Raw genomic sequence first — 27,005 nt, forward strand, 5'->3', positions numbered from 1 at the left:
CGCTGAAGGTTGCCACTGACCATCTGGATGATCCAAAGGAGGAATGGGAGAAGGTCATGTGGTCAGATGAGACATAAATAAAGCTTTTCGGTCTAAACTCCGGGCGAAGAAAGAAGGATGAGTACATCCCCAAGAACACCATCCCTACCATGAAGCATGGAGGTGGAAACATCAGCCCGTATTGCTCAGCAACAGCCTCGAAATCTGAAGGATCTGGAGAAGCCTTGTATGGAGGGGCAGTTCAAAATCCCTGCTACAGTGTGTGCAAACCGTATCAAGAACTACAGGGAAAATCTAATATCTGTGATAGCAAACAAAGGTTTCTGTACCAAATATTTTTTTTCTGGTTTTTCCGATGTATCAAATACTTCAGTCATGCACTGAAATGCCAATTAATTACCTAAAAGTCACACAATGTGATGTTCTGGATTTTGTTTTAGATTCCGTCTATCACGTTCTGGGTTTGGATCGGACCAAAGTGCAGATAAGAGCTTGGCAGCCGCATGATGAGAGGAAGACTTTTCTTCAATTAAAGGTCTCCAAAACGTAACATAATCCAACAAGTACAAACGTGAGTCGAGCCAAAAACTTACATGTGTACATAGTTCTGTAACGTAGCAAAACTGAGCATAAACAGGGGTAGTGAACGAGGAATAGTGACGGAGGAACCAGCGGGGAACAAAGAACACAGACCAACTAATATACAGGGAGAAAACAAAGGCAGGTAATCACAGGAACTAAGAACAGGTGTGGCAAGGAGACATGGAGGCATAAGGGACAGGTGGAACTAATTAACAATAAAGGAAACCATAGACCTAAGAACGGTTAATACAAAAACACAAACCAAGTCCAAGGATGTCATACCATGACATAACCCCCCCTCTAGGTCGGATCCCAGACGACCAAAACACAAAAATACTCCAACCAGGGTCGGCGGAGGGGGCCAGAAACAAAAAACAGAGTTCAGGCGGGCGACCAGGAGGTTGTCCCCAACAGGCACACAGTTCAGGCGGGCGACCAGGAGGTCGTCCCTAACAGACACAGAGTTCAGGTGGGCAACCAGGAGGTCATCCCCAACAGGCACAGAGTTCAGGCGGGTGACCGGACCTGCACCACAGAGTTCTGCAGTGAAGTAGCCAGCGAAGAGGCCGACGATCAGGAGGCCGGCAGCGTCGAAGCCAGCGGCGAAAAAGCCGGTGTTCTGGAGGCCTGCAGCGACGTAGCCAGCAAAGAGGCTGATGATCCGGAGGCCAGCGGCGGAGAAGCCAGCAACGAAGAAGCTGAAGGTCAGGAGTTCGGCGACGTGGCCAGAGGAATCCAAGAAGTGAGGTCTTCAGAGGTCTGCGGCGAGGATGCAAACGCCTCGGAGGTCTGCGGCGAGGATGCAGGCTGCCTGGAGGCCGGCAGCAGAGATGCCCGGGAAGCCCACGAAGCGAGGAGTCAGGCGGTCTGTGACGTGGCGAGATCCTCAGAGACTTGAACCTGGCGTCCGGCGTGGTCCCAGGCAGAAACCCTGAAGACTTGAACCTGGCGTCCGGCGTGGACCCAGGCAGAAACCCTGAAGACTTGGCCCTGGCGTCCAGCGTGGACCCAGGCTTAGAGTCGTCAGTTGCATTGTCAGGTGCATTGTCAGGTGTACGGTCAGTCAAAAAGTCAGTCATCACATAGTCGGGCTGTGGAGTGTCAGGCAAAGAGTCAGGCTCTGGTGTGTCTAGCTGTGGCATGTCTGATCCTGGGTCAGGCTGTGGTGTGTCTGGCCCTGAGTCAGTTGTGGTGTCAGACTGCCCAGGAGCACAGTCAGTGGGTCCTAGAGCCAAGATCTGAGGCAGTCCGTCCTCAGACCCCTCAGGAAACTCAGGAACTAGGATGAGAGGCGGTCCGTCCTCAGACCCCTCAGGAAACTCAAGAACTAGGATGAGAGGCGGTCTGTCCTCAGACCCCTCAGGAAACTCAGGAACTAGGATGAGAGGCGGTCCGTCCTCAGACCCCTCAGGAAACTCAGGAACTAGGATCTGAGGCTCTGTAGACCCGGCGGCGGCCGGCTGAGGCTCTGTAGACCCAGCTGCATGCTGTGAGTCCAGCGGCTTGGCTGCATGCTGTGAGTCCAGCGGCTTGGCTGCATGCTGTGAGTCCAGCGGCTTGGCTGCATGCTGTGAGTCCAGCGGCTTGGCTGCAAGCTGTGAGTCCAGCGGCTTGGCTGCATGCTGTGAGTCCAGCGGCTTGGCTGCAAGCTGTGAGTCCAGCGGCTTGGCTGCATGCTGTGAGTCCAGCGGCTTGGCTGCATGCTGTGAGTCCAGCGGCTTGGCTGCATGCTGTGAGTCCAGCGGCTTGGCTGCATGCTGTGAGTCCAGAGGCTTGGCTGCAAGCTGTGAGTCCAGCGGCTTGGCTGCATGCTGTGAGTCCAGCGGCTTGGCTGCATGCTGTGAGTCCAGCGGCTTGGCTGCATGCTGTGAGTCCAGCGGCTTGGCTGCATGCTGTGAGTCCAGCGGCTTGGCTGCAAGCTGTGAGTCCAGCGGCTTGGCTGCATGCTGTGAGTCCAGCGGCTTGGCTGCATGCTGTGAGTCCAGCGGCTTGGCTGCATGCTGTGAGTCCAGCGGCTTGGCTGCATGCTGTGAGTCCAGCGGCTTGGCTGCATGCTGTGAGTCCAGCGGCTTGGCTGCATGCTGTGAGTCCAGAGGCTTGGCTGCAAGCTGTGAGTCCAGAGGCTTGGCAGCAGGCTGTGGCTCATGAAGCTTGATGGCGGATGGCTGTGCCTCATAATCCTTGGAGCTCTGTGCTGCTCTAACGGCCACAAGAAGAGGGTCGAAAGGACCTCCAGCAGAAAGAGGAGCTGGAGCGTCGAGCCATCCCTCCACAATGAATTCGGCCTGTAGAACAGAGTGCACCAGATTCAGATCCTCTGGATGATCCATTAGATGAAGCACAAAATCACAGCAACGTCCCTTCATGAATTCCTCTTTCATTTTCTCCAGCCTGGCTTGAACCCAATTCAGGGCTGGAGGCTGCACCGGTGACTGGTGACCTGCAGAGGGCGCTGGGTGACCCCCCACCAACTCCAGGGAAGATAGCCGCGAGGAGGCCATGGCAGATGGACCCTCCGTAGAAGGGTTGGTGGCGCCCATCCGAACCTCCCCAATGGCGACTGTTCCACGGCGACGATGTCGTCCAGGGCGGGAGCCGAAACCAGCGGGGAATTCGGCCGCAGCAGGTGCCGCTGCAGACGAGGATGGCTCCGCAGGAGCTGCTGCTGACGTGGATGGCTCCGCAGGAGCCGCTGCTGACGTGGATGGCTCCGGCAAAGCAGCTGTGAGCAGGTTGAGCTCAGCCGGAGCTGCTGCAGCTGGGGTGGAGCGCTTGCCGCGAGGGCGACATCGCCTGGAGGAGGAACAAGCTGGAGAGGTATGATTCCGATCCGGTAATACATCCATGGGGACCCGGTCAGATACACCGAGACACTCCATCTCCTCCAGCAACAAAGGCGAAGGTAAAATCTCAACACTCTCTCCATACATAGCCTGTAACGTCTCCTCTTGCTGCTTTATCCACATTTTAAGTTCTTAAGCTCTGTCTGCTTGGTCCTGTTTATGGCTGGTTCCTAATATCACGTTCTGGGTTTGGATCGGACCAAAGTGCAGATAAGAGCTTGGCAGCCGCATGATAAGAGGAAGACTTTTCTTCAATTAAAGGTCTCCAAAACGTAACATAATCCAGCAAGTACAAACATGAGTCGAGCCAAAAACTTACATGTGTACATAGTTCTGTAACGTAGCAAAACTGAGCATAAACAGGGGTAGTGAATGAGGAATAGTGACGGAGGAACCAGCGGGGAACAAAGAACACAGACCAACTAATATACAGGGAGAAAACAAAGGCAGGTAATCACAGGAACTAAGAACAGGTGTGGCAAGGAGACATGGAGGCATAAGGGACAGGCGGAACTTATTAACAATAAAGGAAACCATAGACCTAAGAACGGTTAATACAAAAACACAAACCAAGACCAAGGATGTAATACCATGACACCGTCAGTCACAGTTGAAGAGCACCTATGATTCACCTTCTAGACTTCCGGTGACGACATGTTTGGAGTGACAGCCTAAAGTTTGAGCTCCCGTCTGATAACTGTAAAACTATATTTGACAGCATTTGTTAACCTTGGCATTTCAGTGTTAAGTAGTGGGGTGAGATGAGCTCAACAAGTAAACTCATCCAAAGCTCAAGTAAACACGACAGAACAAGGACGGAGACAGATGGATGAAGAACACCCATTCCAGCTAATCATGCTAAATCTAGCAACACAGGTACAAAACGGGGGGACCGTTCACAAATTATGGAAGAGCCTAAGAAAGTCCTAAGTGGGAACCAAGAAGGACACATGCAAACCAAAGCCTCGCTGGACCGTCTAGACCTTTCTGTTTAGGATTTAAAGTCTAAAATATTGAAACATGATGAAAGGCTAGATGAGGCGGAGAAGAGAATTTGTGCAGCAGAGGATGTAAGGACAAGAGTGAGCAATGCGTGAGCATTGCGTTACCTGCTACACCGAGAAGTGGATCTCACATCACGCTGTAAAGATCTCCAAAACAGACTTCAACGCAACAACCTGAGGATATGCCAGTTGCCTGAAGATAGTGAAGGTCAAGATATGATTGGCTTTATACACGCTTTAATACGCACAACTTTGAGAAAGCCAGAAATGGACCTCAAAATAGAAAGCTCACCGTGCACTCATGTCCAAACTAAGAGATCCTAGCGTGCCTCCAAGGTCTATAATTGTAAGATTCCTGGATTTAATTGTTAAAGAAAAAGTCCTGCAAACTTGCATGAAGCCTAAGGAGGACCTTCTTTGAGGATCAACCCATCTACTTCGACCATGACTACTCTCCTGATCTGCGGAGGAGGAGGAGGAGGACACAGGTCCGGAGTGTTGTCAAAGAACTTAAGGCAAAGGAATATTGATTGGCAATATACCACCCCTGGTTTTGCTCATGTTTTTATGGATTATTCTTACTGTCACGCCTTTTGTCTCTCCTCCACATGTGTACAATAGACAAATGCTGTTAAATATCCATGACTCAGTGGACAACTGTTCTTTTTTTGACTACAAAGGACATTCAAAGTCACGGCCACCTTTCCTGTCATTTGTACCAGCGCTTTCATGGCGTCCTTTCACCTCGTTGCCACATAATAAACACCATAGGGGCACGGGAAGAGAGTTGGAATTCTCGTGAAACTCAGGACATACCTGGCTGCTTTTTATGGACGCCCTCCCCGCTGCTCATCGTCTCTTTTTCTTGCGGAGTATGGCGTTTTGGACTGCAAGCTTCTTGTGTACGACAGCTACTTTTGGCTCCAACAAATTGTTCCTGATGCCAACTGCCTGCTTCCGCGTTTGCGTCCCGTTAGAATCCAGAAACGGGGCTGCGCACCGGGGAATCTCTGCCCACTCACCTGTGCTGATCAGCAAGCCGAGTGCTCTAACTCTATACAATGGGTGCTGCTAAATACTAGGTCCCTTTCCAATAAGACTTTTATTCTGAATGATTTTATCTCAACACACAATTTGGATTTAATTTTACTAAATGAGACCTGGTTGAAAGCAGGTGACAACAGTGCTTTTACCGAACTCCTCCCTTCTGGCTATACATTCTTCAGTGTCCCACAGGCCTCAGGGCGCAGTGGTGGTGTGGCAGCAGTGTTTAAACAGAGCTTCAGCTGCCGCTTAATTCCAATGAGAAGTTACTCCAGTTTTGAGTTACAACCATGTGTAATTGACTTTCCCTCTCCTGTGCTCTGTGCTGCCATCTACCGTCCTCCTAAATAAAATAAGGATTTTATAACTGAATATTCAGTTTTTTTTGGACATTATGCCTAATTATGACAACATACTCATTTCCAGAGACTTTAATATATATGTCTGTTGCATCTCTAACCAATTGGCTAATGACTTCAAAAGCCTTCTGAACTCTTTTGGTCCTTCACAATCAGTTAATGGAACCACCCATCAACATAGGCACACATTGGATCTGGTCATCTCTCATGGACTCTCCCTGTCTCTTAGAGATGCAGCAGTCATTCATATCTTGGACCACCTCCCAGTCATTTTTGAATTCACAGCTCCTCGTTTAAGGTATCCATTCTAGCCTATTCCCGCCGTACCATCACCTCATCTACTGCAGAGGAATTTGCAGCTGCCTTTAACGTGACTCCCCTGTATTCTACTGAAGAGTTTGCCTCTACTCTTTGTCTAGATGATTTCATCTCATCCTTCAACTCCACATGCTGTGGGATCCTAGACTCTGTTCCACCTTTTAAGTGTAGGTCCACCAAAACCAAACCGGATCCCTGGCTCAGTGGCACCACCCACTTCAGGCAGCGCTGTAGAGCGCAGGTGAAAAAAGGACAGGCTTCAGGTGTCTTTGGAAATGCTGAGGAACAGCTTAACAGAATATCAAAATGCTGTGAAAAAGGCAAAATGTCATTATCTTTCAAGCATCATCTCGAATAACTCCAACTGTCCTAGGGTGTTATTTGACACAATTAACTTTTTTCAGTTTTTCACTGATAAGGTGGTTTCCATTAGAAAGAACTTTGTGGCCTGTAGCATTGTTTCTGACAGCCTCTACACCCTCCTGCACCATCTGCTGTTTTTGAGAGTTTCGAGCAGGTCTCTCTCGCCCTTCTCACTCAGATTTAAAAAGGTTTTTTATACCGTAGGGCCATGCATACTCCCTTTTATTAAGAGCTGCCTCAGTTCTGGAAGAGTTCCACTTCCTTTTAAACATGCTGTCCATCATACTTAAAAAACCCAACCTGGATCCTTCGGTTTTATCTAATTTTAGACCGGTTTCTAACTTATCATTTTTATCTAAAGTTTTAGAAAAAAAATGTTTTTACTCAGTTGCAAATATTTTTAGAACATAACTGTTCTAGATATATTTCAGTATGGTTTTAGATCTCGACACATTACTGAGTCTGCCCTACTAAAAGTGCAAAATAATTTGATCAGCTTTTGATACTGTGGATCATTCAGTTCTTATAACACGTCTGTCACAACAGGTTGGGCTTCGGGGGACTGTCCTCCAGTGGTTTAAATCTTGTTTGAAAGGCAGGGCATTCAATGTGACTTCGTATCCTCCACTGCTCCCCTGACCACTAGTGTGCCTCAGGGCTCAATCCTCAGACCTGTACTTTTCTCTCTGTACATGTTGCCACTAAGTTCAGTCATAGCCAAACACAACCTCCTGTTTCATTTTTATGCAGATGATCTGCAGGTCTATTTACCAATTGTCCCCAACAACACAAGTGCATTTGACTCCATACTGAATGGTTTTAAGGCCATTAGGGAGTGGCTTTCCCAAAATTTCCTGCACTTGAATGAAAGTAAAATAGAATGTATTTTGTTTGGGATTACAATATTTTAAAATTTTGTCCAGGATCTCAGTATTTTGGCTTCTTACAGGAATTTGGGAGTAGTGTTTGATGAGTGTTTGAAATGTGACAAACAGATTAATGGTGTTGTAAGAGCCAGCTTCTTCCAGCTCTGGCTTCTAGCTAAGGTTAAACCCTTTCTGAGTCAAAATGACCTTGAAAAGGCTATGCATGCTTTCATCGGCTCCTGTATTGACTATTGCAATGCACTTTATGTTGGAATAAATCAGGGTTCCCTCAATCGGCTCCAATTAGTCCAGAATGCTGCTGCTCGGCTGTTGACAAACACTACTAGACGCAGTCACATCACTCTTGTTCTTTAAATATATAAAAACACTGGTTAAAGTAGACCAGATTGGCTTTATCAATGCCCGGCATAGCTCAAGTAATTTAAGAAGGGCTCTAAATCTACAATTATTAGCTATCTCAAGAGAAGTGTCATCTGTACTTTTCAGCCTAGATGCTGAGAAAGCTCTTGATTGAGTCGACTTTGTCATGGTATGACATCCTTGGACTTGGTTTGTGTTTTTGTATTAACCGTGCTTAGGTCTATGGTTTCCTTTATTGTTAATTAGTTCCACCTGTCCCTTATGCCTCCATGTCTCCTTGCCACACCTGTTCTTAGTTCCTGTGATTACCTGCCTTTGATTTCTCCCTGTATATTAGTTGGTCTGTGTTCTTTGTTCCCCGCTGGTTCCTCCGTCACTATTCCTCGTTCACTACCCAGCCGGGTCTGGGCAGTACTGGCGCTGTCTGCCTGCCTCTGGCCCAGGAGGGAAGGGGACCACCTCCTGGGTCCGGGGACCGGTTGCCCCTAGGGGGTACCGGCGCCTGGACCTGGGAGTATAGAGTATGCATGGGGAGTGTGAGTGAGTGTATGACGTCCATTGTTGTTTATCCTTACGTTGGATGTGAGTGATTTTATGTGTATGCATGAGGGTTGGAGTGGGTGATTGTGACTGTGTGTGCCTGTTTTTTGTTTTGGTTTTTTTTTGCGACAGGTTGGATCTTGGACTGCTCCCTCTCCTGGATCAGCTTCCTCCCCGCCACACCGCCTGCCGGTGGTTGGAGTCTCTGCCCGCTGGTGGGTGTACTTATGGTTCTCGGTGTCCGGGGCCGGGTGCTTTGGTGTGTGCTGGCTCATTCCTGGTGGCTGCTTGCCTGGCCCCCTGGGCTCTGTCGGGCCTCTGCTTGGGGGGTGGTGTGTCCCGGGGTCTTGGGCCTCTGGGTCCATGGCTGGATCTGCTTGGGCGTGGACGGCAGCCGGCGGGGCCTGTGGGCTCATTGCTGCGGCTCCCTGGGACTTCTGCACTGTCGCTGCTGGGTGGTTCCCCTGGGACTCTCCACTGCTCTTCTCTGGGGGCGTTGCGGTAGACCCAGCAGTGGTTCTCCTGGGCTTCCTGTGCTTTGGAGGGCCTTTAGATCTCTGTGGCTTGGATCTCCTCAGTGTCCGTCCAGGGACCATGGGGCAGGCCTGTGGGTCTTCACACTCCTTTAAAGCTGTGTAACAATGGTCCAGTGTGTTTTTGTCTCTGGTGGGACACTTAATATGCTGTTTGTATTTGGGGAATTCATTTGAGAGGTTTGCGCTGTTAAAATCTCCGAGTATTATGATGAAAGAGTCCGTGTACTTTTTCTCCAGGACTGTAATCAGCTCAGCAAGATGTTTTTCCACGGCAGAAGTGCAGCCATGCGGTGGAAAATATGATCCAATTATTATAAACGAGGAAAACTCTCTCGGTGAAAAAAACGGCTTACAGATTATGGAAAATGACTCCAGATCAGGACTACATGTTTTTCCCAGCACTTTTACGTCTCTGCATCAACTTTCATTTATATAAAAGCAGATTCCGCCACCTCGCTTCTTCCCCAATAGCTCCGCGCTGTGATCCGCTCTGAGCAGCTGGAAGTCCGGCAACAGCAGTGCACGGTCCGGAATGTTTTCACTCAGCCGTGTCTCGGTAAAGCAGAGAATCGCTGATCCGTGGAGGTCCGTGTTTTTACCGGTGAAAAGAAGCAGCTCGTCCATCTTGTTGTTGAGAGAGCAGACATTTGCCAGGTGGATTGAAGGCAGTGGTGTGCGAAGTCCTCTTTTGCGGAGCTTTACCAGCGCGCCAGCACGCTTTCCCCTCCGCCGCTTTCGGCGCAGAATCCCATATAGAGCCGCAGCTCCACTCGCCAGGAGCTCAGTGAACCTCGGATCATTGAAAGATGGTGAAAAAAAACCCAAGAGAGGACTCTCTGATGTTGAGAAGTTCCTCTCTACTGAATGAGACCACAGGATTGTGGCTCGAAAAACATAAAAACACACAAAATACAAAAACAAAGAGAGAGCGAAGCTCCGAGGCTGCCATCGTCGGCGCCATCAGGACAGTTTTTCTGCCCACTGACAACCAAGAAAGAATCCTTAGAGGCATACGTGACCGCGTCTAGACAGCTGATGAACCCCTCCCGACATTTGTGGCTCATATGCTTTGTGAGTTCAACAAGTTAAGGTGCCCACCACCTGAACAAGAGCGTATTCAAATAATATGTAAACATTCACTTGAAAAATGCAGAGTGGCGCTGTATGGCTCACACCTGTCTTCTGCGACTGAGTTTCTGCTAAGGGCTCATGAAATACATACACTGCTGGGAGCTGATAGTCACCAGGACCTTCCAAAGACACACTGGAAGCAACAGAAAGCTGAGCCACAGTGTTATAAATGCTCACACCCTGGATGTACGTCTAAAACTTGTCCCAGCTGTAACCAAGATCGCATTAATAAACGTGTGTCAGCTCAGTCTCATAATGAACCCGATCCTGCTACCGCTATGGACAAACCTGAAGCTGGTATAGGAAATCGAGACTTCAGCCCGGCAGCAGACTCTGTACCCCCGGGCCTTCACCATGGCCCCCATGGAAACTTCAAGGGGGGGAGGACGTTTCATTGAGGCCATCCTCCCTCCAGACGTTAACTGAGCCTCACCTTTCTACAAATGAATTCCACTTTCTTGGACATATGGAGGACAATGACTCTACAGCTCCCTGGAACACTCCATTTAAAACTAAGCTGAAATTTAATGGAACCTGCATCGAGGCAACCCTGGACACAGGCGCATCGCTTTCGGCTGTATGTGCTGATCTCATTAAAGTAAATGGTTCTACCAGCGTTTCGCAATCATCCAAAACCTGTCTTCTCCTTTTATTTTAGGGATGGATTTTATGATGAGAGCCTCTGTAACTATCCATATACACAAAAGGTCAGTTTTCATTGATGACAGTGCCTGTCCTGTGATGGATGAGTATGAGGACCACACTCTGGAACAGTTTCTGGTTGAACAGACTGTTATGTCTCTGGACATTTTGTCAGACACCATAGAATCAAAGGTGGCTAAGGAAAGCCTTTATCTACGACGGGGGCATATGTAACAGCCAGTATTTACTTCCTAGAGGCGTTTGTATAGAACCAAAAGGGGCACCTCCTCCCCTTCTCTTTTTCTTTCTCTTCTTCTGTTTTTTAGAGAGAGCTGGATAAGTTGTGATGCGGTGCTAACGCACGAGTTCTCTATCCTGTATGAGGAACTTTAATAAAGAGACCGTGTGGAACCTCCTCGGTGTTTGCCAAATTCTTTGGATTAAGGAAGTGGACAACAGGTTACTGTCTCTCCAACCTCGCATCGCATCATTACAATACCCAGAACCAAACATGGAGAAGCACCTTTTAGTTCTTATGCTCCACTAATCTGGAATAAACTCCCAGAAAACTGTAAAAGCGCCAAAACCCTAAGTTGCTTTAAATCAAGATTAAAAACTTATTTGTTTAGAGTGGCCTTTGAATGTGTTATCTAAACATTATTAGTTGATTTTCAGTCCAATTTTCCTTTCATTTTCTTATCCATCACTCTATTCTCTTTATTTTTTTTTAATTACCTCTGTTGTTTGATTTTCTGTATCTTTGTAATGTTTTTCCTTATGTACAGCGCCTCGAGTGGCTTGTTGCTGAAAGCGCTATATAAATAAACTTGACTTGACTTGACTTTTGACCGCGGTAAAGTTAGTTTTAGATTGGATATTTGTGCTCCGCGGATACAGCGGGACTTTCTCCCGTTTGATCCGAGGCAAACAGTCTGATTACAGGCTGCTGCCTTCTGCCTGCTCCCTCCTCCAGCAGACGCTGGTTCGCGGTTAAGGACAGTCAATAAAGCTGAGCTTCTCTGATTGGTTGAAGCGCCGCGTAAACCTCCAAATGTTCAGATTTCTCAACTCTAGTGTCTGCCGCTTTGAACGTGCGAAACGCGCGTCAGACGCTTGAAGTCTCAAAACGCACAGCACTCAACTGCTGAAACACATCACAGCATGCCGCACCAGATGCGTGAAGTGTGCTGCAGGACCTCTCAAGGCACCCGGGACTTGCGTCCACTGTAGATTTTGCATGAAAACCCGACACCCTTGATGCTCAAATCACGTTCGGTCTCAACGCACCGGAAATCTCCGAATACATCAGCGCACCTTGGCAATTAAGCAATATCTTGATAAACCGATCAGATATTTCAGATTTAAAAACATTGTAAAAGTTCATTTTGTTTCACAGAATGCCCAATATATCCAATTTTATTCACAGCTTTTCTCTGTCCTCTGCTACTTCTGTTTGAACAATCTACTTCGACACGCATTGAATCATGAGATAGGGTGGGACACGGAGGATACACTGGCCCCATCCTTTGAAACTGGGGATAAGAAGGACGCATTTGTGGGCCGCATTTGAAGGAGCCTTCGGAGTTGGATAGCCTTTGTCGCCTCACCATGACGTAATCGGCCTACAAATGCGACATTCAGAGGCTACAGCCCCTAAATTTGGACACAGCAATAGTGAATGACCTCCGTCAATCTGTGTTGGATTAATCTGTGGCTTCAAGGACCCGGATGTGTGACACAAAAAACTTAATTTTGGAACTGAAATTGAAAAAGAAAGTAATCCAACGGAATTTTAAATACAAAGCAAACCAATTTTCAAGGCAAACAATTTCAGTTTCAAACCATGTAATTCAGGTTCAGTTTAGTGAAATAAATTTTCAAACCAATGCATTTAATTTCAAATAACGCAAATACAGATTCAGTCTGAGAAATTTAAATTCAGTTTCTGATGGCACAAGTTCTTCCCATATTTCTTTTTTATTTTTACATTTCTGAACATTTCATAATTGCATTTCTACTTATTCACTTTCCTCTCTTTTCAGATTCATATGTTGTGTAAATAACAAAAAGGGAAGCAACAAATTACAAGATTTACAGCTAAAACAATTTTTATTGTTGTCCTTTTACAGCTCATGCAAGTGTCTCTCTTGCCTGGACGTCATGCTGTCCGTCATCCTTCACCCAGTCTGGTTCCCTGTCCACACCTGCAATGGGCCAATGTTAGGACCTGCCTCCAAGTGTTTCTCTGCCTCCTCTGTAAAACACACTTAATTTTCCATAGTGCTTTAACAACTGTGTTCTGTCATAGGAGTATCCAATATGACTCTAAAAGAATTGTGATATAAGGTTATAAAAATATGCTTATTTGGGAATCTGTTATATTTTTACTACATTGTTTACCTCTACCATGTCATTGTTAGTTTCTACTCAGTTAGTGGTGTTGACTTTTCTTATTATAATAAAACTAATATTTTTCCAAAGTATTTCAATGAGTAGTTGTCCAGTTATTCCAGTATGAATATTGTGGCAGCCCTACAGAAGCTTTCATACACACGGCCTACTGCAGAGGTCCCCAATTAAAATAGCATCTTCATTTAAAATTTTATTAACACTAGTTTTTTTTAACTACTGATCAATTATTCATATGCCCATGAAATCATATGATTCTAGATTAATCAAACGTTCTAGGTGAAATGACTAAAGGAGCTACATCCATTAACATTTACTTTTCCTTCCCATAGAAAGGACTCCTGGATCAGTGCTTCTTTGTTCTCTTTGTGTCTCTGCTCTGTTCTCTCAAACCTCCAGTCGGTCGTGGCAGATGGCCGCTCACACTGAGCCTGGTTCTGGTTCTGTTGGAGGTTTCTTCCTGTTAAAAGGGAGTTTTTCCTCTCCACTGTCACTACATGCATGCTCAGTATGAGGGATTGCTGCAAAGTCAACGCCAGTGACTGTCCACTGTCTCTACATGCTCATCCAGGAGGAGTGAATGCTGCAAGTCACTGACTGGATGCAATCTGCTGGGTTTCCTTAGATAGAAAAAACGTTTTATCCAATTTGAATAAATAACTGAATCTGACTGCACTGTTCAATGATTAAGATTAATTGGACTTTTGTGAAGTGCTTTGAGACGACGTGTTGTGAATTGGTGCTATATAAATAAACTGAATTGAATTGGAAAACTGAATATGCTAAACAAAAAGGGCAATCCAACTTAAGTACCAATATTAAACACACTTTGAATGGCTCAGTCGAGCTGGGTCTGTGCAATTTGGTATAATGCTGCTCTTTATGCTAGTGAACGGCATGGCAATTTGCTTAACATTGTCCACAAGTTGTTTTTCTTCTTTTTCATCTTAAAGTGTTTCTGCCACAGCTTCCATGCACTCTTTGATCATTTCCCAGTCAGTGAAAGGCTTTTTGTGTTTTCCCAAACTCCACTGTACTCACAGTGAACACTCGTATGCTCACTGTTGTGCTGTAAGAGGAGTTGTGCTGACGAGGGAATGCTGCAAGTCACTGACTGGATGCAATCTGCTGGGTTTCCTTAGATAGAAAAACTTTTTATCCAATTTGAATAAAAAGCTAACTCCGACTGCACTGTTCAATTGTTAGGATTAATTGGAATGTATGAACCTGACTGTTGTGAAGAGCCTTGAGACGACATGTGTTGTGAATTGGCGCTATATAAATAAAACTGAATTGAATTAAGAGACCGTATGCTTCTGTCCATTCATCTTTAAATGTGTGATTTTCATAGTCCACTTTACGTATTTTAGATGAAGCCATCTTCTTTTACTCACTCATCTGTGCACCACCAAGTCATTGCACTATCAGCAAGCGTGAGCTCCCAAGCTAGTAACTTGGCAACCCGTGTTGAAGGACCTGCATAGCTTTCCTTCTTGCAGAAACATTTCATTGAGCAGTACAGCCTCGGTAACTGCATCATGGCAGATGTGAGTGTACACATTGATTTTGAGGTTGCGGTTACAAATTCAAATTCAAAAATACTTTATTAATCCTGAAAGGCAATTAATAATTACTGAGGCTTGACGAAATGTTTCCACAAGAACGAAGTTTGGCCGTGTGAACCCAGGTAAACTTCTTTGGAATGGTAAACTTCAGAAACGTCGTTTCTGCAGCCAGTATAATTAAGCCGGTAGTATAAATAACCGGAAGGCACCCACCACATGTCCAAATAACCATGGCAACTGTGGTGTGGCAGACACAACGCTATCTAAAATGTTATATGTGAGACTTTGTCTACGCACCATGAGGGATTTCTTAGTAAATTACAGCAAACCAACAACATCTTGAATGACATCAGCGACTCAAACATGACTGAAAATAAAACGTTTGTTGGCTTGTACTTGTTAAGTTCTACAATGTGTATACATTAAATGTCTAACTGCTGCATTGAGCTCAATTATAGCTCAATGCAGATCACTGTGAAGACGTGAATATGTCTCCCATGTTTCTATTAGGAAGACTGTTACCATACACACTATGTGAAGTACTTAAACTCTTCAGGACATCACATAAAAGAAAATTACCTAGGAGCTAGCCATCGCACACAGGGCCTGCTTTGTACCTAACACAACTATTAGAATTATTAAATTCAGTTTTATTTGTATAGCGCCAATTAAATGGACTTATATAGCGCTTTTCCAGTCATACAGAGCACTTTACACTAGAGCCACATTCAACCAATTGCACTCACTAACACTTTCATACACTGATACACTGATCAGTAGGCAACTTGAGGTTAAGTGCCTTGCCCAGGGGCACATCAACATATGGCAGGAGGAAACTGGATTTGAACCCACAACCTTCTGATTGCAAGACGACTACTCTTCCTACTGAGCCACAGTCACCTCAATTCATAACACATGTTGTCTCAAGGCACTTTACAAAGTCAATTCAATCAAATCATACAGATTTCAAGTCAGGTTCATTCATTCCAATTAATCCTAACCATTGAACAGTTCAGTCAGATTTAGTTATTTATTCAAATTGGTTAAAGGTTTTTCTATCTAAGGAAACCCAGCAGATTACATCCAGTCAGTGACTTGCAGCATTCACTCCTCCTGGATGAGCATGTAGAGACAGTGGACAGTCACAGGATTTGATTTTGCAGCAATCCCTCATACTGAGCATGCATGTAGCGACAGTAGAGAGGAAAAACTCCCTTTTAACAGGAAGAAACCTCCAGCAGAACCAGAACCAGGCTCAGTGTGAGCGGCCATCTGCCACGACCGACTGGGGATTTGAGAAAACACAGAAGTACTAATCCTTCTTGCTCTGCTCTCGGTGGAGGACGCACGCGTTTTCTCTTCCTCCCTCTTGCCTGCTTCTGCATCTGCTTTTGTCTGTATTTTTCTCAGAGCCTCACTTTACATATCTTCCAAACTTGCAAATTATGGATTTGGTCAGCTGGTCTCTCAACGTAATTGATCAAATCTTTTTCCACGGGAAGACAGGGTAAAGGAGAACCTTCTTGTCCAGACGGGACGTTCTTCTCTGGATACACAATGGATTCCTGGCAACAGTGGAAGATTGTGTGCTTGACTACAATGTCGGTTGAGGACGCAGAAGACGTTTATATATTTGGAGTTTTGATAACAGAATTTCTGCTTTTTAGAGCCGGTGGTTACCTGACTTATCGAGTAGGAAAACATGGGCAGCTGTTCAAAGCAATCCAAAGTTGCCTGCGATGCTGGATGGAATCTGCAGAGCGATCAATGCTCAGACTGAATTATTAAGAGAGCTAACCCGCAAGCTGGATACAGTTCTTGAACAGAATTGTAGCCTGGAAGCGGCTTTTGGACTCAGAGGTGAAAGGATTTAATCATGGAGAAGGTTGTTCGCTCCAGAACTGCAGAAAGTCCCAGAAATTTGGATATTTGGATTTGCAATTGAGAGATAACAGTAAAAACTCTTAAAGTGGTTGGAAATCCACACAACTGCTTGAACCAGAACATTTATTGTTTTTCTAAATCTGGTGCCCCATCGTGGCCTTGGCAACTTCTGCTAAGTGGCTATCGACAAAATATGTCCTGGATGTCATGTAAACATGGCGATCTTTCCCAGCACCCCCGAACAGCTGTGACCCAGATAAGACTTTGCGGCCGATTGAGAAAACTTCCATCTCTCTCCTCAAGGACAATAGCGCTCTATATGTGTTGACAGTCTAATTCTTGCACACACACTCATAGTTATATATTAGCACCCCCAGGATTCCACCACACTCTTGCAAAATCGTTTCTGCTTGTGTGTTGCTTAGCCCTGCCCCTAATTGCATGATTTCATTACTTTTTCATTGATCTTTAGTTTTATCAGAAGGATTACCAGTGAAAACCAAATATTATTAGTAATTTGGACTATAGCTGCTCTTACACCAATGACCCAGCTTTCTTAATTAGACTACAATGGACTGTTATTACTTAGTTCAACTTCAGTACCAGTAAAAGCAATCTATTATTAGCACCTGAAAATGTGGATTAAAGCTGTTTTGTATCAGTGACTCAGCTTCCCTAGTTAGAATTCAGTGGAAGGATGAGACTATCAATATTATCATCGTCTTTTAGCATAAGATGTTTTATTATTAAGAGTGGCTTGGAACCAATTTCTACAAGTAAACCCGTAAGGATTATTAATTATTATTACTCCCAAGGATTATCAGTGTCATTTGATTTGTTTTTCTGTGTCTGCATCTGTGTTTATTTTCTTTGTGATTGTAATTGTCCTTCCTCATGTACAGCGCTTTGAATGTCTTGTTACTGAAAAGCGCTATATAAATAAACTTACCTTACCTAACCTGTGAGAATGTAGCGAAGAAAGGGTGAAAGTGGTCATTATGTCCTCCAGCAGTCTAAGCCTATAGCAGCATAACTACAGAGATAGCTCAGGATAACCTAAGCCATTCTCTCTTCAAATATTTTTTATTGAAAGGTCCCAGTAGAGTAATACAAAAATTGAGATGAAAAAAACAACCTTTCACATTTTATGAACAAGCATAGAACAATACAAACCAGCAAATAAAATCAAAACCAAGACAAGGACATACGGAATAAAATAAGATAAAAACCATCTTTCCCGTTCCCCCTACCCCACCCCTCACAGTGGTGCCACCTGGATGATGTAGGATGACTGTTCGTTAAGCAAATCTAGCTGGTCTTCTCTTCCACACATGAGATCACTGGGTTCTAGATTAACTCAAACTCCTCCAGTTCGTCATTGAGTATATACCAAATGTTCTCCAGATGCAGGATGTTGGTTAGTGCAGTGATTCAGGACTTAAAAGTTGGAACGTCCTTCTTTTTCCTGAGCAACAAGATGAGGGTTTTTTTGCACAGCGGAGTCCAAATGACAGAAGGCATTGTTCTGACTTTTTCAATGTGATAGATTGTTCTGAGACACCTAGTATAACCAAAAGTGCATCTAAACTGAGTTTGGTTTTAAAAGCATTTGTGCTGACATATGGCATTGAGTTTAAAGAAATAACAATATTTCCTCATAACCCTGTCCTGTCTGACCATTTTTAATAACCTTTGAGTTTAATTTAACGGAGTACTCCACACCTAAAAGAAAATTTCATTATAGTAAATCATTATCAGACAACGCTGTAACAACCTTTAAAGAATCTGTTCAACTTTTAATTATCTCATTATCACTGAAAAACACAGTGGAGGGCAATAATTTTGTTTCTTCCCCTTCACAAATTGATTCTCTTGTTCATAGTGTTACTTCATCATTGTGTGGTGCATTAGACAATGCAGACCCCTTGAAAAAGAAGGTAATTATTCATAGGAGGCTAGCTCCTTGGTTTAATTTAGAGCTGAGTACTTAAAAGCAGTGGTCCCCAACCTTTATATCACGTTCAACGCTTGACAATTTTACTGCGGCCCGGGGTGTGGGGGGGTTGAACCGTCATGTTGGTGTGCTCTCTGAGACTCACAAACTCTACTCCTCTCCTCTCTACCACTGCCCTAACGCTCGCTGACTCTGGTCGCTATGGTAATGTTTAAACATCCATTCAAAATAAGATACAGATATGCCACAAAAACGAATATAAAGAACATTTTATTTTCATGAAAGTTTTTACTCACGATATCGACAAAATCAATGGGAGCCCTGAGCTTGCTTCTCTGCAAGGAGGCGGTCCCATCTGGGAGTGATGGGAGACAATGATACCCGAAGTGTGTTGCTTATGCCCAGTCTACTCCATTGTTTTGTTTTGGTTGCTGTCACTACAGAAAACCCCGCTTCACACAGATAGGATGTCAGAAATGGCCAAAGGGTTTTCAGTGCTGTTGTGGCGATCTCAGGGTATTCTGCCATGACTTTAATCCAGAACACCGGCAGAGTTGCTGCCTCAAACATACTTTTAAGGCTCCCATCATTTGCGATCTCTAGCAGCTGATCTTTTTCTTGTACAGACCTGTTAGATTCACCTGGTTTGTTGACAAATGGGTCGTGGTTCCGTTCCTTGCTAGTTCGTGGGTCTTTTGTGGTTGGGAAGTAGCGCTCGAACTCCTTTAAAAGCAAGGACAGGTGATCGTGAGAGACATTAAGGACATCCTTCAATCAAACGAGGTGTGAAAATTTTGACAGGTGGGCGGGACTTCCGGTGGCTGGGACATCCTAGGGCGGGACTTCCGGTGGCTGGGTCTTCCTGTGACGTAACCGGATATCATCATTAATCGGATGTTGTCATTAGCCGGATATCATCATTAATCGGATGTTGTCATTAGCCGGATATCATCATTAATCGGATGTTGTCATTAACCGGACGTTGTCATTACAAGGAAGCGACTCTTTCTAGTTGTATGTTTTTAGATGTTTTTTACATCTAAAAACAAAACATGTAGTTTTTTCACTTTAAAAGGTCACTCAATTTAATGCAAGCACATCACACAAAATTCTGATTAGAAGAGAGAACCTGACAGATTGTAAATTCATTTTGTCTTAACACAGGGGGTTATTTAGATGCTATTTAGAAAAGAAGGATGAATTGGCTTCTGTTGTAGAGATGATCTAAAACAGAGAAACCAATGAACTGAAAAAATTTTTTATGAGTGCTCAGCATCCTGTTTCCAAATTAGAAATGGATTCTACAGCTAAAAGACTTTGTTTGGAATCATGAGAGACTCCATTTGGTAAAATGGATGATAATTTTAGTTACCTTAAGCTTTTCTTCTTTTCATCTTAGAGCAATAGTTATTGATGATTTAGAGAAAACAGTTTTCTCCTCATTCCACGTGGGAGCCAGAGGTTGTAACCAGTATGTCTATGTAAAACGTAACAAGAAACTGAAAAAATAAAAAATAAAGGTTATAAAATCCTCAGACATGTCACTGTTTATTGAATTAAAGCAGACAACTTGTGTACTGTCTCAGACAGTCTTCACACCAACTGTAGTCAAAAGTAATCAAGAGGAAAATAGCACTTTCATGGCTATAAGTCTGGAGCATTGTCTGACAATACACATCCACTGTTTAATGAATAGATGGGCAGACCTCTAAACATCCACAGGTGTTTCTTGTGTATTGTCTCAGACAGTCTTCACACCAACTGTACTCACAAAGTAATTAAGAGGAAAATGACACTTTCCTGGCTATAAGTCTGGAGCATTGTCTGACAATACACATCCACTGTTTAATGAATTAACGCATCTGCGCTGTTGCTGAGGTGTCTCGGGGGGTATGGCCAAGGGGCGTAACTAAGCGCGCTAATAGGATTTTGTCATTAGGGGGCGAATCTAGAATCAACAAATTAAAAAACAGAGGGGCGTTCTTCATTGTTTGTTTTAAATACTAGCGGAAAACGCAACAATTTACCTGCAGCATTCGCTGGAAAAGAACGCTTGTTGAACAATGGTTAGAGTTAAGAGAGTTTTTCATTAAACCGGGGAGAAAAGCAAGATGTGCCAAGATGATGAACAACCATCTACATCATCTATTTCCTCGTCTGAGATACCTATCGGAATTCCTATCATAACATACTCTGCAGATGATGATTCAACTTCACCAACAACAATGGATGAAAAACAGGCCTCAGGTCAGCTAAGACGTACATCTCTTCTGTGTGAAACCCCAGTAACCATCTACAGGCATACGCGCCGTGAAATGGATGCCCCGAAGAAATCAACATATTACCTATGCAAGGTACAAAGGCCTCCGTTCGACACTCTGCAGGAAGAGGGGTCTTTGGAACCATATGGACTGAGCGGTAGCTGGGGGTATATTTTCATGTACGAAATAGGAGAGCTCTGCCTGTATCAATTGGATCAAGACGAGGTATTTAATGGATCATTGGCTCTGTGTACTCTCACCCAAAACGACTGGGCTGTGTTACGGCTGGCAATCCCACACCTTAACGATAACCCTGAATCAGTCTCAGTGTACGAAAGAGAGGATGAAGATGAAAGCTCTCCTCGACCAGCAAAAAGGATGAGAATGTGTCCTTCCGATGTTGAAATAGCTGCGAGAGAACCTCTCTTTAGTGCAGTGTGGGGGTCAAAAACCACAGCAAATGGCCGCTGGTCTTTTCAGGCAAGCAAACGCAAGAATAACCAGACGACCCCCTCAGATCTGTTTGTGTTGGAGGCATTCAATCAGAACTGCGGTGTATTCAAGACTGTGCTGGCTCTACCGTATGATGCTTGGGTTGAGAAGATGAATGAAATTGGACAGCGTCTTTCCAACCTTTTCGAAAACTCACGCTGCTGGATTGATGTTATGTCAGTGAAAAGAATCCTGACGTTCCCTGCTGTGGATCTAAAGCCCACCCTCTTTTGAGGACCCACTCCCCTTCTTGAGGACCCTCCCACCTTCTTGCGCTATATATCAGGGTCTAACTGCGAGCTCACAGACTCTTCTTCTTCATAACGGCGGGCGGCAGACCTTGAGAATGTATGGAGCGTACGGAAAAACACCATACTGGGACCTCTACAGCCAGCAAGAAGAGACCGTCTTCTCCCCTGATCATGATAAAAGCTTCAACACCGGGCCATATCATCCACTTTCTCCAGACCTCTACTCACCAGCCGCCTCATCGTCGCAGCTCTTTGAGTCCCTATTCAGTTCAGGGACACCGACAGGATACAACCTCAGATCATATCATCCGCCTTCACCCGGCCTCTATTCACCACTATGCGTGGCTGAGTCTGTACACACAGATATCCAACCTGAAGACAAGAGGGTGATCGTGGAGGACAAGGCAACCATCAGCTACTCCCCCTCCCCACCAACTCCAGACCCGATACCTGCCCCTCAGCCTTCACCAGAGGAGGAGGAGAGTAATCAGGGTGATGAAATTGACGGCTGGATCTCAAGCGCTCTCATCAATACTGTGAAAACAGCAATACTTCATTTATTCAACATAACCTGTTTGAACTATGTCAAAGAAACCTGTTATGGGTGCATTACGAACCACCCGAGCCAACGACAGCATCAGTGCCTGGAGATATTGGAGGAGGAGTATTACCAAGTCAACTTTCAACGCATCGTGCGACGACGCGTAAACCCCAAGCTCCTTCCTGCTATTCAGAAACTTCTGACACTTCGACGCATACAAGCAGATGACTTCAGAGTGAAAACGATTGCAGAGACGGTTTTATATGAACTGAAATCGGTACAAGGCTTCCATAGTGCAATCACTGATATGTACGATACGATGAGCGGTAATGATTGTCTCAAGCAGCTTAACTCTGTCTCAGAGTGCTACGATCCGATCTCAGATGATTGATGACTTGTTTTGTCTTTTCTGTATTCTCTCTCAGCTTTCTACTGGTATACATATATAACAGTTTTTTTTTTTTTTTAAAGATTGCAATGTTTGAATTGATCTTTATTATCTGAATGTGTTTTTTTTTTCAGTTTTTCTATTAAATACGGGTATAAAATAAAAAAAGAAGTATAAATATACCCTCAGGTGTTTGTTTTATTCATTATTTAACAAGTAGTCATCAGAGTGAGCATAAAACTGGGATGTCTGAAAGAAGGATCATGAAAAATGTATATTACAACCCATCAAATCCTGGAAGTTTAGGGGGTTTAGAAAGGTTGAGGAGGGTTATACAAGATGAAACGGGGAAGAAGGTAGCGGTTGAAAAAGTTAAAGATTTTTTATCGGGAGAAGATACCTATACTCTACATAAACCTGCAAGAATAAAGTTCCCGAGAAACAGTTTTTGTCACCAGACCATTGAGACAGTTCCAAGCCGATCTCTGTGACATGCAAGCTCTGGCCAAGGAAAATGACGGTTACAATTATTTATTAACAGTCATTGACATCTTTTCAAAGAGGGCGTATGTACGTGTTTTGAAGAGGAAAACTGCTGCAGAGGTGCTAAAGGCTTTTGAATCAGTTTTTAAAGAAAGTCAGGTCCCAAAAAAACTTCAGACTGATGCAGGGAGAGAATTTTTTAACAAGAAATTTAAGCTTCTAATGGAGAAACACGGTATTGAACATTTTGCCACAGCAAGTGAAGCAAAAGCCTCTGTGGTTGAGAGGTTTAACCGTACGTTAAAAACAAGGATGTGGAGATATTTTACTGCTAACAACACCCGGCGGTACATTGACGTCCTGCAAAATTTAACTAGAAGCTACAACCACAGCTACCACACCAGCATTAAGATGGGCCCAATGGAAGTGACCTCAGAAAATGCCTTTCAAGTGTTTCAGAATCTGTACGATGTTACCTCCAACAGATATTGCAGGGACTCAGTGACAATGTTTAAACAGGGGGATCTTGTCAGAATATCCAAGGTACGTGGAGTGTTTGACAAAAAATACAAACAGAGTTTTACGGATGAAGTGTTTACAGTGTATGAGCGGATACCCCGATCTCCTCCTGTATACAAACTCAAAGATTTGGATGGAGAACCTATTGAGGGTTCTTTTTACGCTGAGGAACTTCAAAAAGTAAAAATATTTAAGGACAAGATGTATCAAGTGGAGAAAATATTAAATCAACGCACCGTCAAGGGTGTCAAACAGGTTTTTGTACGCTGGAAAAATTGGCCTGAGAAATTCAACAGTTGGATCAAGTTTGATGAACTACGAAACGTATAAAATAGGTGTGTACTAAAACCTAATGATTCATACAGCATCATGGAACGCAAGGCAGAGGATGACGGTTTTTACATTACCCTTCCCTCTAACGCTAGCATGGAAGTGTTTAAAAATAATACCAGTTCGAGTTTCCGTGTAAATTTAGCTCAACATATTGATTTAGAAGGCCAATGGATGGTTGCATTAGCAGAGATTTCATACCCTCATACATGGCATAATTTACCGGATTATGATGCCTACTTTGAATGGAGGAAGGTTGGCGATGTGGAGATCAATATGCAAAGGATCAGAAGTGGCTACTATAACAGCGTTATTCAACTCGAGACAGAGATGGAACTGTTTTTCAAAAAAATGAACTCGGGTATCCGCATTAAATTCAGCAAAGTTCAAAAGAGATTTGCATTTCAAGCAAGCGGTCCGTATGAAATACGCTTCTTCAACACTCTGGCTTACATGAAACCAGGGGAATGGATTCATGTATCTGAACCAAAACTGGCTCCTTTTCCGGCAGATATAAAGGCTGGTTTCTATCACCTATACTGTTACAGCGACGATGTCAGCCCGCAAATAGTAGGCGACACTTTTGCGCCTTTACTGCGGACCGTCAAAGTACAAGGCGACTTCAGGGTTACTCTGACGTTTAACCCTGCCCACTACCTTCCAGTTTCCAGAAGACATATTGAAAATATCCATATAGAAATTAAATCGGACCAAAATGTTCCTGTAAATTTCGTCTATGGTAAGACCATCGTAAGACTACACTTCAAACCGGTGATATCACAACGTAGCCTGAGATAAATTTTATTTGTATAAACAGAGATATATATAACCTCTAAGATTGATTGATTATCATTCATATTACCCTGGTCCTTCAACACTGCATCAAGCAGGCAAGAGAGAACATGGCACATCTAAGTCTGAGACGTGATCCAAATCGCTTTGTAAATTACTATGTAAGTCAATCAGGCGGTAATCTGCCAGGGTTTTATGGGGCCCTGGTCATGTACGGACGCGGAATCGGATCATTATTTTCGAAATTATTCCGCTTCGTATCCCCTCTGGTTAAAAAAGGATTTGCTTTTGCAAAACCCCATCTTAAAACGGCTGCATCAAATATCGCTTCGGATGTCATCGGTAGAGCCGTGAGTAAAATGAGTGGTTCTACATGCACCGAAGGTCAAGAAGGTTCAGGAATTATGGTTTTATCCAAAAGACCCAGAACAAGACCCCCTGGTGATCGTTTAAGGACAGTTAAAAAACAACGACAAACGCGAAAAAGGAGATCAGTTGGAGCTGACAAACAAAGAGGAAGGAAGTCATCCGCATGTTTTGATATATTTAAATAATGGCTCTTTTACATAACAAATCATCAGAGTGCACGCTGGCAGAGTTGGACTTATTTTCTGCCCCAATGACGCAGCTATCGATTGAAGATAAAATTTACACTGAGATCCAGCCTTTATCAGCAATCACCGATGGAGGCCCGATCGAGTTTTTCATTCCGGGAGATGGAGAAAAGTATCTAGATCTCAGAGTGAAAATTACTAACGAGGATGGAACAAACCTGCCGGATGATGCACCTGTAGGGCTCATCAACTACCCGTTAAACACCATCTTCAGTCAGTGTGACGTCACTCTCGGAGATCGATTGATTTCACAATCCAGCGCTACACATCCATACAGAGCCATGATTGAGACATTGTTAAACTTTTCTGAGGATTCTTTAAAAAGCCAGTTTAGCTCTGGTCTTTTTTATAAAGACACTGCAGGGGCTCTGAACTCTATTGTTACAACTAACGGCCCTAATCAAGGTCTTAACAACAGAGCAGGCTTTACGGAAAATTCCAGGGAGGAACATCTCCTAGGCCCCCTGCATGCAGACATATTTTTCTGTGAAAGACTTCTTTTAAACTCTGTTGACCTCAAAATTAAACTTACAAGAGCCAACGATGCCTTTTGTCTCATGGCCGCAAGAGACTCTACTTTCAAACTCAGGATATTAGGAGCATCTCTTTTTCTCAAAAAAGTTACTGTCTCTCCAGCTGTACGACTGGGTCACGCTTCAGCTTTAATGAAAGCAAATGCTCTGTATCCACTTTCACGTGTGAATGTAAAAACATATTCCATCCCTGAAAATTCAAGGGTATGCAACCAAGAGAATCTTTTCTTAGGCATCTTTCCCAAGTATGTGGTGATTGCATTACTGGATCATGACGCTTTTACAGGAACACGCAATCTCAATCCGTTTGACTTTAATCATTTTGATATGGAATATTTAGCTTTGTGTAAGGATGGCAGACAAATTCCAGCTAAGGCCTTCCAGCCCAATTTTAACCAAGGTCATTCAGTGAGAGAGTATTACAACTTGTTTACGGCTACAGGACGACATCTAAAAGATCTTCCACTGAGTATAACACGTCAGGAATTTAATCAAGGATACTCTCTATTCACATTTAATCTTAACCCGGGCGAGGACACAGATGCTCTATATCCAGTTTCTAGTGGGAATTTAAGACTGGAAATGCGTTTCAGAAACCCGTTGCCTCATACCACCACGCTGATCATCTACGCTTGTTATGATTCTATTTTAGAGATTGATTTAAAGAGGCGTGTGCTGGTGGATTATTATTAATCTAATCAGACATGAATAATCATGAAATTGAGAACATACTGCATCATCTGCTGGGAGATTTGTTTTGCGGTGTGTGGCCGTGCGACCAGCTCCCGCTACTAGCTGACAAATTCCCAGGGCCGGCCTACTTTATTGTGAACACACATCCTTCACACATGCCTGGAGAACACTGGCTAGCGCTGACATTGGATGAGAATGGTCAATCCAGCTTTTTTGACTCTTATGGATTCTCTCTGGATTTCGAGTTTTACCCGTCAAGCATCGTAACATTTTTAGAAGACAGATCCTCAAAAATATTGTATCATAATAATCAGCTTCAAAACACTCTGTCCACTGTGTGCGGTCACCATTGCATTTTTTATCTATGTCATAGAGCGTGTGGATTATCAATGCAGCAAGTGTTGTCAAAATACACCGGAGATGTGATTAAGAATGATTTAATGGTATCTAACTTTGTGAAAAAATATCAGAAATGTGTCATTAATCAAAGTTGTACATTTTATACTCACGGAACATGCTCTTTGGAGATGTTTCTGGATTGTTATGGAATTTAAATTGTCTTTTTTTGTTTTTTGTTTTTTTTCCATTGTTTGTTTTTTCTTATGATATAATATTTGTGTAATGACATCATATGTTAGTGTGTGAAGTAGAGAACGAAGCTAGACTTGAAAATATAATCAATAAATA

At 44.0% G+C, this 27,005-nt stretch overlaps 1 protein-coding gene across 9 annotated transcripts in view; it reads left to right on the forward strand.

Annotated features, from left to right (window-relative positions):
• Window positions 1–27,005, forward strand: part of enpp6 (ectonucleotide pyrophosphatase/phosphodiesterase 6) — a 162,379-nt gene that overhangs the window by 113,047 nt on the left and 22,327 nt on the right. For 5 of the 9 annotated variants that reach the window (XM_047353452.1, XM_047353455.1, XM_047353456.1 and 2 more), the window contains one exon: window positions 12,739–13,092. The exons of 2 other annotated variants lie outside the window; for them this stretch is intronic. In XM_047353452.1, coding sequence (XP_047209408.1) covers window positions 12,739–12,833 — 95 coding nt within the window. In that variant the 3' untranslated portion in view covers window positions 12,834–13,092. Of the gene's footprint in view, window positions 1–440; window positions 500–12,738; window positions 13,093–27,005 lie in introns of those variants that run through there. 2 more of the 9 variants (XM_047353454.1, XM_047353458.1) reach the window with 2 other exon arrangements.

The sequence above is a fragment of the Girardinichthys multiradiatus genome, chromosome 23 (assembly GCF_021462225.1).
Source record: "Girardinichthys multiradiatus isolate DD_20200921_A chromosome 23, DD_fGirMul_XY1, whole genome shotgun sequence".
Lineage (NCBI taxonomy): Eukaryota > Metazoa > Chordata > Actinopteri > Cyprinodontiformes > Goodeidae > Girardinichthys > Girardinichthys multiradiatus.